We start from the raw sequence: 13,071 nt of genomic DNA on the forward strand, positions 1-13,071 counted from the left end.
TCATTTGATTTGAGATATGGAGTTTCCCAGTAATTATCCTTTAAATCTCAAATAAACTCCAAAACATGTTTTCTTCCTAATGACCAATCATAGCGTAGCCCATCACCAACCAGAACAATGAAGAAGCCATTCTCTTTTCTGCAACAGCATGCAGCACAGCTGCTGTACTTTAATAAACTTCTTGATGAGGTTCATTAGGAAGTTTTACACACACATACTGGAGTTACAGATACATAACCAAACTTCAAAACCTATGTGCAACAAATCTGGAGAATACATTACACCTACCAATTTTCATGACAGAAACCAAACTTTATACCTCAAACAAAACTTTATAACATTATACACTAATATAAACCTTCTTTTTTTTAAATGATCCATGCATATAATGCTTATAATTACTTTTAATTTAAGTTAATTCCACTGCTTTACTATTATACGTTTTACTGTTAATTTCAATGTAAAGAACGGCATTATTTAAATAAAATACAAGGTTGTAAGTGACATTTTTATTTTATTATTTACAGTTTTGTTACAACAAAAGTCCCACCCCCATTACTTTTGGATCTGAAAATCAATCCTAACCAAACTTCAAAACCTAGGTGCAAAAAATCTGGAGATTACATTACACCTGCCAATTTTCATGACATGACAGAAACCAAATTTTATACTTCAAACAGAACTTTATAACATTATACACTAATATGAACCTTCTTTTTAATATCAAATTATGAGTATATTATCAACCAAGGTGGAGGAGAGAACTTACCTCATTCCAGTTCGGGGTAGCCCTAATCCATCAGGATTAACAGGTACTTGAACTCCTTTTTCCCATTCTTGTTTCCATGAATCTGTGACATACCAAAAATCTTCAGGGTCTAATTGGTCACTATCTGGAAGCTTCATTGCACTTATGAGATCTTTACGAAACAGCTAGAAAATAAATTTTTAATTTTAGATGTTATATTATAGAATCAATTTCTATATCTTGTGAACTGCTAGTACAATTTAAAATTTACAAATTCCTATAAACATCTTATTCCCACCTTGATTATGATAAAATAAAACTGCAACGCTTTTCCATAATACTGTGTAATTTATTTTTCCAAAGCCTATCGCCAGGTCCTTTTCATTCTCCACTACCCTGAATGTAGTACCACACAGTTGGTAGGTTACTCTAGAGTTACAGCTACCCACATGCAGTATTTTGCATTTGCCAATATTAAACTTCAGTTGACACCTCTCTAGCCCATCTACTCAACTTTTCTAAATCCCTTTGCAGTAGCATACTACCATATCATATCATCGTCTGCAAACTTGGACATTAAGCCTGATATATACCTTCATCAATATCATTGATAAATATACAAAACAACAATGGGCCAACACCGAACTGTGGGAAACTGCACTAATAACATTAGTCCACGAGGAGCAGTGTCCATTGATTACCACACTCCTGTCTTCTCCACTCAACAATCCTTTTATCCATAGCAGCAACTCACCCTTAATGCCACTGCTCCAATTTGTACAGTAGTCTCCCGTGTGCAACAGTAACAAAAGCTTTCCTAAAATCCAAGTATGTGATATCAAAATTATTTTTTTGTATCCATTTCCTTTGTAACCACATCATAATATCCAATCAAATTGGTCAGACAAGACTTCCTCCTTAAAAAATAAAAAACTGATGCTGTGTCTGAACTATAACTGCAGTCTTGTCCGAATGATTCTGCAACGTTTCTTTAGCCAGTGACTGCATTACTTTCCCCGAAACAGAAATTAATCTAAAAGGCCTGTAATTTCTTGTGTCACCCTTTGATCCCCCCCCCCTTGTGAACTGAGGACCTCCCCGAATCCAAGGATGCTCTCATAATTATGGCTAAGGGTTTGCTTACTTCCTTTGCCACCTCCTTTAATATAACTGGATAGATCCCATCCACTCGAGGTGCCTTTCTTATGTTTAACTTCAACAATTTCTCCTCCACTTTGCCCAGTTATTACAAAATCATTTAGCTCCCTGTTACAGTTTGATAAACCTCTGACTTCTACTTTCCTAGAGAATTCCCCCTGTGCAAATGTATATGCAAAATACTCATTCAGTTTGTCAACTACCTGAACAGGATCATAAACAGTCAAACCACTGATATCAAGTGGACCAATCTGATTCATCCCAATCCTTTCAGAGTTTACCTAAGTAAAAAAAGTCTTTGCTGTTTTTCTTTGCATCCTTTGCCAAAGACTTCTCTTAATCTGCCTTCACTTGTCTAACCTCCTTTGTGACTTGATTACAGACTAATTTATACATACCATGGGCTTGTGTCGCCTGATAGTTTATTTGCATCCAATGCATTTTTCTCCTCTGCCATGAGTCTCATTAGTTCATCTCACATCCATTTAGGCCTTAAAGAGCATTTCTTAGTTGGAAGCATTCAAGGAATTCAAGGAATGCTCGAATTCCTTGAATGCTTCCCATTTAGAATTTGCTGTTGGTAACATCATCAGTTGGTCCTACTGTATAGAATTTAAAAACTGTCTGAGACCAATGTAGTACGTTTATGAAAACAAAACCCTTCCCTTTACCCATTATGGTAGTTACATCTTTAAGTAAATCCCACATCATTACACTGTGTTCAGTGGTTCCTTTATCTGCAGATTCTTTATGCATGAATAAACATTGCTGGGGCTTAGAGGGGGAACAGGCATTCTGTGTGTTATCAGACACACGGTCTAAAACACTGATGGATCTAATATCTTTCTATTTCAAAAGATTTAGGAGAAGTCCGGTTGGCCTGCCTCCATAAAATCCACTCATGCACACCTTCTCGATGGTAAGCCCTGTTACGTTTCTTAGTTGGCAACGAACATGTAGAGTAGTTCTCTTTAAGGCACCTGGTCAGTGTGAAAAGGAAAAGACCAGCACATGACAGCACGACAAAAGAAATGGCCCTCAATCCCCAGTGGCTTTCACTCCCTCTCTTATGGCAGCGAGAGGATCAGAGTGGAAGCAGAGGGTGCTAAGAATCTCTGGGTACGACCAGGCTGCCATGCACGGAAACTAAACTTGGCCTGTTACACAACGTAAGATCGCTCATCAGAGAAGACAGGATATTAGAGCTGGAAAAGGAATTAGAAAATGTGAATTGGAATATCATCGATTTGGCTGAAACAAGAAGAAATGAATCACTTATAAGTTTATCAAGTGGAAATCTGTTGTACACCAATGAAAACAATGAAAGGAGCAAAGGTGGAGTTGGCTTTCTGATTCATAAAGATATAAAAAACAACATTTTGGAATTCAAAAGTACATCAACAAGAGTGTCAAGACTACAACTCAGGATTTCTAAGAGATACAAGCTAAAGGTTATAATGATTTATGCACCATCGAGCCATGATGATGAAGAGGTTGAAGAAAAATGTACACCGAAATTGAGAATCTTCTAGATGAGCAGAAAATCCATTTCACTATCATTATGGGGGAGTTCAATGCTAAGATTGGAAAGAGACAAAACTGTGCAGAAAGGAGAACTATAGGAAATTTTGGAATTGGTGAAAGAAATGAAAGACTTGTGGAATTTTCAGAATCTCAAGGATTATCAGCAATGAACACTTTTTCTCAAGAAAAGGGTGAACAGAAAGTGGACACGGAAGAGCCAAAATGGATTAACAACTAATGAAATTGACTTCATCCTCACTAACAGAAGATATATTGTGAATGATGTTACCATCCTAAAAGACCTTCACTCAAAGACCTTCATAAATAATATGAAGGTCTTTGAGATAACAGAAGAGGAGAAAAAGCAGTATGTACTGGAACTTAAGAACAAGTTTGAGTTTCTGCAGACTGCTCAGGACCGAGATATCGATGAGGAATATTACAACTTTCTAAAAGTGAAAGCCCAAGAAATCCAAAGAAGAAAAAATTAGTTAAGAAACACTTGTTGTGATGAACCGAAGAAGACAAATGAAGAGCAAGATAAACACTGACAAGGAGAAAATTGAGTATACTGAGTTATGCAAAGCCACTAGAAAGAGATTCAGAGGACATAAGAAGATTTAACACAAGAAAAGTAGAACAAGCATTAAGAGAAAACAAAGGACTTAAATCGGCAGCCATGAGACTCAGAGAGGACAAATACAGAAAGACAAATGATACTGAAACTGAAGAATAGCAATGGTATTCTTATAAATAGCAGAGAAAGCATAATTCAAATAGTAGAAGACTACTACAGAGAATTATACAAGGAGTGAAGGAATGACGCCAGCAGTGGGGAACATGGATAGCAAATTAGTAACATATACGACATACCCGATATCCTTCCTGATGAGGTAGCATATGTGTTGAAGAAAATGAAGAATCAGAAAGCCTCGTGGGAAAATGAAGTTACTATAGAGTTGTTAAAATTGGAAGGAAGAGACATGACACAAAAACTGGCAAGATTCTTCAAAAAATGCATTAGAAAAGGTGTGATGCCTTAGGAGTGGAATAATGCAATCACAGTTTTGATGCATAAGAAAGGAGATAAATCAGAAATTGGAAATTATTGACCAATTAAATAGAAGAGTAAGATAAACACTCACAAGGAGAAAATTGAGTATACTGAGTTATGCAAAGCCATTAGAAAGAGACTCAGAGAGGACATAAGAAGAAGATTTAACACAAGAAAAGTAGAACAAGAATTAAGTAAAAACAAAGGACTTAAATCAGCAGTCATGAGCAGTAATACAGAAAGACAAATGATAGTGAAACTGAAGAATAACAATGGTGTAGTTATAAATGGCAGAGAAGACATAATTCAAATAGTAGAAGACTAATACAGAGAATTATACAAGAAGCGAAGGAATTATGCCAGCAGTGGGGAACATGGATAGCAAATTAGTAACATACACGACATATCCGATATCCTTCCTGATGAGGTAGAACATGTGTTGGGGAATATGAAGTTATCGTAGAGTTGTTAAAATTGGGAGGAAGGGACATGACACAAAAACTGGCAAGACTCTTCACAAAATGCATTAGAAAAGCCTAAGGAGTGGAATAATGCAATCATGGTTTTGCTGTATAGGAAAGGAGATAAATCAGAAATTGGAAATTATAGACCAATTAGCTTGTTATCCCACATCTACAAGTTGTTCACAAGGGTCATTACTAACAGATTAAAAAGAATACTTGATGAGAATCAACCGAAAGAGCAAGTTGGCTTTAGGACAGGAACTATGGATCACCTTCACGTAATATCACAGCTAATGGAGTAAGCAAATAAATATAAAACATCATTATGCTTGGCATTTGTGGATTATGAAAAGGCATTTGAATCCTCATGGATTCAAATGCCTTTTTATTCATAAGGAAATGTTTCGGGCACTGGAAAGACAAGGCACAGATACCCCATATATTATGATTTTGAAGAAAATATATGAGAACGCTACCTCCTTTATTAGAAATATATGAGAACGCTACCTCCAGTAGCAAATTTAAAATTGAGAAAGGAATTTGACAAGGAAACACAATATCTCTGAAGTTGTTTACTGCTGCCCTTGAGAAAGCTTTCAGAAGGTTAGAATGGTCGTCAATGTGAATGGAGAGCACCTAAACCATTTACGATTTGCAGATGACATTGTGGTCATAAGCCAAAGAATTAGAGGAAAATCTTAAACAGTTTTGCAGAGTTAGTAAGGATTTTGGACTAAAGATGAATATGGCTAAAACAAAAGTAATGATGAACAAGTATGCCACAGAAAGGGAAATAATGATTGAAGGAGCAGTAATTGAAAAGGTGGAGTCATATACTTATCTGGGACAAGTCATTAGCTGTAATAATGATAAATGGCTGGAAGTCAAGAGAAGAATAAATTTTGGATGGATAGCATTCAGGAAATATAGTCACATACTCAGGAGCAATATCCCAATTTGTTTGAAATGAAAAATAATGAACCAATAATGAAACTCCTCACCATGACTTATGGAAGTGAAACTTGGGCACTTACCAAAAGAATGGAAGAGAAGCTGAAAACTACACAGTGAAGAATGGAACAAATTATATTGGGAATCAGGCTGTCAGATAAGAAGAGAAACACATGGATTAGGTAGAAAACTCAAATAAAGGACATTCTTATCAAAACTAAAGAAATAAAATGGACATGGGCAGGACACATAGCTCGAAGACATGATGACAGATGGACTAAGAAAATAATAGAATGGTACCCAAGAGGAGCTAGAAGAAAACCTGGAAGACAACAACAGAAATGGACAGATGAAATTTGTGAGTTGTAAATGGATTGGCCATTGCACAAAACCGAAGTAACTGGAAAGTTGCTGGAGAGGCCTTCATCCTGCAGTGGATTGAAAATGGCTGATGATGATGATGAAATATTGCTGATAATCAGATCAAGTATTACTCCCTCTCATTGCCTATAGAACATGCTGCTGTAGAAAACAATTATCTAATAAATTCTCAAAAGTCTTGCTAGTATCCGAGTGAACAACCCAAAAGTTCCAGTCAATACCAGGAAAGTTAAAATTCCCTTATTATAAGACATTCTACATTTACAGGCCCACACTATTGTCTGAACACACTATACTCTCCAAATTCCAATTCTGCATTCCTTATATCTATGTTACATCATGTCGCTGATATCCCAACAACCCACCTTTGACGTCTTAACCATCACTTCAAATTTATTTACTATACCTCTAGCACTGGTGCACATGCAAGTATACATGCACCTGTTCTTACTCTTAGTTACCCTAATTTGTTCCATGATTACTCCCAGCAGTTCTTGAAATCCCCAGCACCTTGCTTTGAACACAGTGCTGCTCATTCCAGTAGAAGCAGTGCAAGACTCACTTTCACCTTTGCCTATTGTTAATACAGGGGATACCCAGTATCCAAGTCCTCGCAGTTACGAGGATTTGAAAATTAAAGAATTAAAGCTTTTTCCCTTGAGAAAATTGACCAATCACTTGAATATTTTTTGTAAGAATGATCTTCTTCATGATCATGCAACAAAAGTTAAGCGCGAAGTTAAAGACTACAACACAAAATGCTAAAATGAAATTTTATCTGAAAAAATACGGCAAAAAAAAAAAAAAAAACGACAACTTTGGATTCATTCTTTATTCGTACAACTTCAATAAACTTTACTTAACCTTACATTGTGCAACATATTATAATAAAAAATGTCTAATAAAATAATTTTCTCATTTTTCAGTTCCTTCATCCATTTTTTTACCATGTAAAGTACATAATAAACATTACTATATAATATCGGTGTAGATACACCATAGACAACTCTTAAAGAAAAACTATGGTAGTAGTGCGAAAGGCATCATTTCATCTGTATCTCAAAGCTAGTTAGCTTTTCACCCACCAATGAAAAGCCAACTAACTTTGAAACGGTGCCGTCTTGGTGGGTATCCACTGAGAATAAGAACAACAGTCTTCTCTATTAGTGAAGTGTTACTTATTCGAGGTAGTGCAATACATGGGCAACTCATTGTGAAGGATGAGCACAATATGAGATACAGATGAAATGATGCCTTTCACACTACTTCTGTAGTTTTTCTTTAAGAGTTGTCTGTGGTGTATCTATACCGATATTATATAGATATATAATCTTAAACTCTTAAAATATTATGCCTAGTTTCATTTATTTAAATAATAAACATTACAAAAATTTGGGTCCCCATTTTAAGTGGATTCATTTTAAAAAGTGGAATTTTCTGGAACCAATTATCCTCAGATAACGAGGATCCCATTTTTCGGTTCCTTCATCCATTTTTTTTACTATGTACAAGTATATAATATCGGTGTAGATAAGCCATAGACAACTCTTAAAGAAACACTACGGTAGTAGTGTGAAACCTACTACTAAGTACGAAGTCTACGTATCACCCGCCCCCAAGCTAGCAGTTTACCGACATACCTAACACTGCCTCGTAGCATCAGCAAACATTCTTGCACTTTTTCTATTTTAGTTTATCCCATCCTTGTAGAAGCAGTCTCTCCTGTTAACAAGCAATGGCCATGTTGAGAAAAATTCTACCCCATGAGCCTCACACAATTTCTCCATGGCTGGATTGATTGGCAAGGTTCTTATCATATACTCCCTACTATCGTGTCTTGGCACAATTGCTGACAATTTTGAATTTAACCCAATTAAACTTTTTTTAACCTGCCCTGTACTTGTGAAATAAGCAGGTCTCCTACTCTTAATGTGTACAACAATATAACCTTTTGTGTCTTTAAAAGATGATATCTTCTTTACAACATCATCAACTTTTGCTCTTGGCAGGCATACCCTGGTCCTATTCCTTGTTTTGTTTTTCATATTTTTACAGCCTAGATTATATCCAACCCCTATATTAAACCAAACAACAACAAAAAAAAAAAAAAAAAAAAAAGGATAAAAAATTAGATAAGCTGTATGGCAAGAATTAACAATGCTACTTACCTCAGCTGGTTTATTATTTCTGTAAGAACTATTATATATTTTTGACATTGGTGGAGATGAATAATTCTTTGGTGTAGAAGACAAGGGTCCTAAAACAAAATGTTTTTTATTTAAGAATTTTGTGTTTTCACACAAAGACAATCAAATATTTCACGAATCTCTACAGTTAAAATATAACCAATAGTTATTCTACAAGTGATCTTCATAGAATAATCATTGTACAAGGGTCACTCCAAAAACTCTGCCTCACCAATTACAGGTAACCCACACTTAACGCTGATAATTCATTCCGGAAAAACAGAGCACTAAGTGAATCTGCACTAAGCGAGCGCTGCATTCCCATAAGGTAACATATGTATCTGTAAGTTGCGGTCGGTTCCATAGGATATTTCCTAATCAATAATAAACAGTAATGAAAAGATGCACAAATGTCGGTCAAAATATTTAATATTCAAATATTTGTACATATAAAATATTCTACATTACATACGTATCAAAATAAACTTAAAATTCCAATTAAAATCATTAATTTAATTGATCTAAATTGATTTAATTTAATTGATAAATTTAATCATGAAAAATGTGTCAATTTTGGGTTGAACTTTGGCCCTCTTCCAAATAAACGAGGTATTAATTTTAAATCCCCCGCAGCGTTACCACCTAACAATAAAGTCAACCGATCCTTCCCCGCTTTGAAACCTGGCATGTTTTTTTTTTTTTTTCTTTCAATATGAAACTTCTTTTAGGTATTCGTTTCCACAAAAGTCCTGCTTCATCTATGTTAAAAACTTGTTGAGATGTATAACACATAATACCCCTCTTCAATAATTTTAAAAAGTCCTTTTTTGAAAGTTTCGGCTCCTTTATCTGCACTTGCAGCTTCTCCATGGATTTTAAATCTATTCAACCAGCCCTTACCTGTTTTAAATGGTTCCACTTTCTTTTTTTTTTTAGGTGAGTTTTTTCAGATCATCATATTAGCTAATCTCTCTCTCTCTCTCTCTTATAATATTTAACTTAACTGAATTCTGCATTGGATATTATCTTCAATAAAATTAGTTAAAAAGTCTTTCCATTTCAATCCTAATAGTCGCAGTGGAACAGTTATCTTTCCCGGTGCTAAAATTAATTCTTTATTTTTTTATAATTGTTCTTATCGTTAAACTTGCAAGTCCTAAATTATCGCACACATCCGCTTGTCATTGACCGGAATCGATTCGCTTCAAAACGTCTAATTTAATTTTTGAATTCAGTCTTTTTCTTACATTTATAGTCTTCGTACTGTGCCCAGATGGTGTTGCTTTTTCATTCTTATCGGCCATTATTAACTCTTCGAAAATGTAACTGCGTTGGTTGCATTAATTACAATACAATGTTCAAGTAGACTGTCCGTTACGCATGATGTCTAATACTGTACTGAGTGAGACTAGACTTCGGATAAATGCATATAAGGCAATTACAAGCAATATACTTGATCATTTTTTAAAATGTTGATCTTGGAACTACGTAACAAGTCACTGTACTGTAATTAATTTAGCGTGCAAGAAAATTTCACTGAGCGTGGGAAAATTTCTCAAGTCGGCATGGGAAATGTTTTAATGCTGCTTTGGTATTCATTTTCAAGCTATCGACTCCATCAAATGAAACAATTTCATTAAATATGCCAAAGATGCAATCTGTAAAAAACCGCATTATAGCGAATCACCGTAAAGCGAACCGCATTATAACGGGGGCCTGCTGTACATTTATTCCAAATTGTTTCAGTGCTACAGTGAAACTTTAACAATGATCTTGTTGCAAGTGTAGAAAGATTTAGGGTGAAGCTTGGGGGGATTTGCAGACTTAGTTCTCTTTATAGTTAATGTGGTTCATGGTTTATGACTAGAGGGAAAAATCATTCATTTTAAACTTTTTCTGCAAGCAATTTTTTTTTCATATTACAAATATCTTTTACCAATGTCTTGAATTCTATTGTCACTGTATGATATATAAGAAGGGAAGTGCATTAAGCTTTCTCATTTCAGTCATTCCTACTATAGAAGGAAGGAAATGATACATACATGGAAAGAATTAACTAACTGTAATTTTATTTGTGCCGACCATGTATTCAGTAAATTAAATATGCATGAATTTTTTTTAAAAAAACAAATACAGAAAGCAACAAATAAAACAACTGTTTTTTTTTTTTTTTTTTTTTTTATTATTTAACAAACATCTTAAAATTTTCAGTACCTTAAATACACTCAAACTTGTTTAAAATAACCTTGGAAATAATTAAGCTTTCTCACTTCAGTCATTCCTACTAAAGAAGGAAAAAGGAACAACTAACACACACGCGTGTGCGGAAAGAGTTAACTAACTGCAAATTTATTTTTAGGATGCCAGACATGTACTTAGTAAATAAAATATGCATAATTTTTTTTTTTTATAAAACAAATACAGAATGCAACAAATAAAACAATTATTTAATTTAACAAACATCTTAAAATTTCCATACCTTAATTAAATACTGTCAAATTTGTTTAAAACAACCTTGGAAATAATTAAAACTCAGAAATAACACCACGATTAAGACAGTTAATAAAAAGAAAACTCCATATAAAGAAGTGTGCCATATTTACCTTGGTTATAATGCCATTTCAAACTGCATACCTCTGCTGTAATGTCACCTTTCTGAAGAACTGACCAACAATATATTTTAGAATGTGTAAAAATATTCATTCAGAATCCATCATGCTGCATTTCGAATGATAACCTAATGTACAGATAATCTACTCTATGTCTCGGATACAGTCAGTTCTGCTATAACACGGTACATGTGTTCCTAAAAATCTCCACGTTATGGTATTTCGTGCATTAAAAACAACAGGACTTATGGGAAAAATAGGGATAAGGGCAGAGCAATCTAAAAAAAGGTTCCGTTTAATAAGTAAAACACTAAAAAAGTTAGATATTTAAACCTGTGTTAGCATTAAAATTGCTAACACATGTTTAACCATCTTAAATTTCTAATAAATAAATAATTTGTAAAAGAATAAGAGAAGTTTACCTCAATATGATATATAGAACACTTCCGTATGATACTCTCCAGAAATTAAAAGGAAAACAATTAAAAAATCTAAGATCTTACATTACAGTAAGAAATAATTAACAATAATTCAATCGAGTGAACACAATTAAAAATCAATTTAACGCAATTAAAAATTAACTTAACAAAAAAAATTGCAAAACAATTTTCTTTCCACATTATGGTATTTCGTGCATTCGTATGAAAAGCATTGTCGTGAAGCTGACAATGCTTTTCAACCATATATTTCGTGATCACAGGAATGAAAATTACCGAAAGTTCCATGCTCATCCCTATTCGGTAATTTTCATTCCTGTGATCACGACATATGGTCAAAAAGCATTGTCAGCTTCAGGAAGGAAAATCGTTTTGTAATTTTATCGTTAAATTAATTTTTTACTTAATTTTTAATTGCGTTAAATTGACTTTTAATTATTGTTAATTATTTGCAAAATAATAAGAGAAGTTTACCTCAATATGATACGAAAATCTTACATTACAATTATAAAATTGTAATGTAAGATTTTCGATTTTTTAATTGTTTTCGTTTTAATTTCTGGAGAAAGCAAGTGTTCTACATATCATATTGAGATAAACTTCTCTTGTTCTTTTACAAATATTGGTATCAACATAGAACATATTGAGTATTATAGCTCTGGTTCTTATTATCAAATAAATAAATATTACAGTAAATACAGCACTGTAATATATACAGTCTAATTGATATTTCTGTTCACTAACTTTTTTTTTTTTTTTGATTATAAAATTTAATATAGTAAAAAACATAAGCAATCAATAACGACAAAACCAGCATGCACAAATTGCACAAGTGAGATATGCAGTAACAAGTTTACGAAGTTTGAAAAATAGGAATGTAGAGAAGATTCTGAAAATTTATTTAAGATTTTTACATGATTGAAGATTTCATGGATGGGGATACACATTTCACCATAATAAAAACCCACGGAATTACAGCTATCGGTATTACCACAAATGCAATAAGATAGAGTTTACTACACATTTATAATTAGAATGCACTAACAGAAAAGTCCAATAAACCGGGTACTGCAAATTGTTTTATGGAAATGACTTCCAGAAATGTTCTCCTCTGTTCAAGCTGTCCAATCTCACAAAATTTCTGTTTGAACAGAAAAATGTAAGCCCCTGAAAATGCAAGTCGGCCTACAGTATCACCTGTTATCTTGTGAATACAGCAAATGACAGGACAACAGTGTCTCCAACCAATAGAACTACAGTAAATTGGAAATATAGCTCTCACACATTTGACATTTTTTTAAGCTTCGTAAACTTGTATGTATTGCTGCATAGGTCACTACGTTCAGTTGGTGCCAAGTTTCGCATTCACCTGGTGTTACCTGCAAACAAAATTGCGCGTGAGCCAATGCGAAAATCACATTATACTCGCATTGTTCTCTAATATATCAGTCGCGCTGAAGCAAATTCGCATTATAGCAGAACTATCTGTTTTTTCCCCCATTGCAACCCCCAAACACAAAAAGGAGGTTACTATAACATAAAATGCCAAGAGCACACAG

At 34.0% G+C, this 13,071-nt stretch overlaps 1 protein-coding gene across 1 annotated transcript in view; it reads right to left on the reverse strand.

The window, feature by feature from the left end:
• The window catches only part of LOC150089156 (PHD finger protein rhinoceros-like), a 327,976-nt gene that overhangs the window by 218,868 nt on the left and 96,037 nt on the right, over positions 1–13,071 (reverse strand). Inside the window, exons 8-9 of the mRNA XM_090389568.1 lie at positions 8,449–8,537; positions 770–933 (exon numbers count right to left, since the gene is read on the reverse strand). Of these exons, the coding sequence (XP_090245694.1) occupies positions 770–933; positions 8,449–8,537 (253 nt within the window). The remainder of the gene's footprint in view (positions 1–769; positions 934–8,448; positions 8,538–13,071) is intronic.

The sequence above is a fragment of the Mastigoproctus giganteus genome, chromosome 2, assembly GCF_048544385.1.
Source record: "Mastigoproctus giganteus isolate SK-2022 chromosome 2, ASM4854438v1, whole genome shotgun sequence".
Lineage (NCBI taxonomy): Eukaryota > Metazoa > Arthropoda > Arachnida > Uropygi > Thelyphonidae > Mastigoproctus > Mastigoproctus giganteus.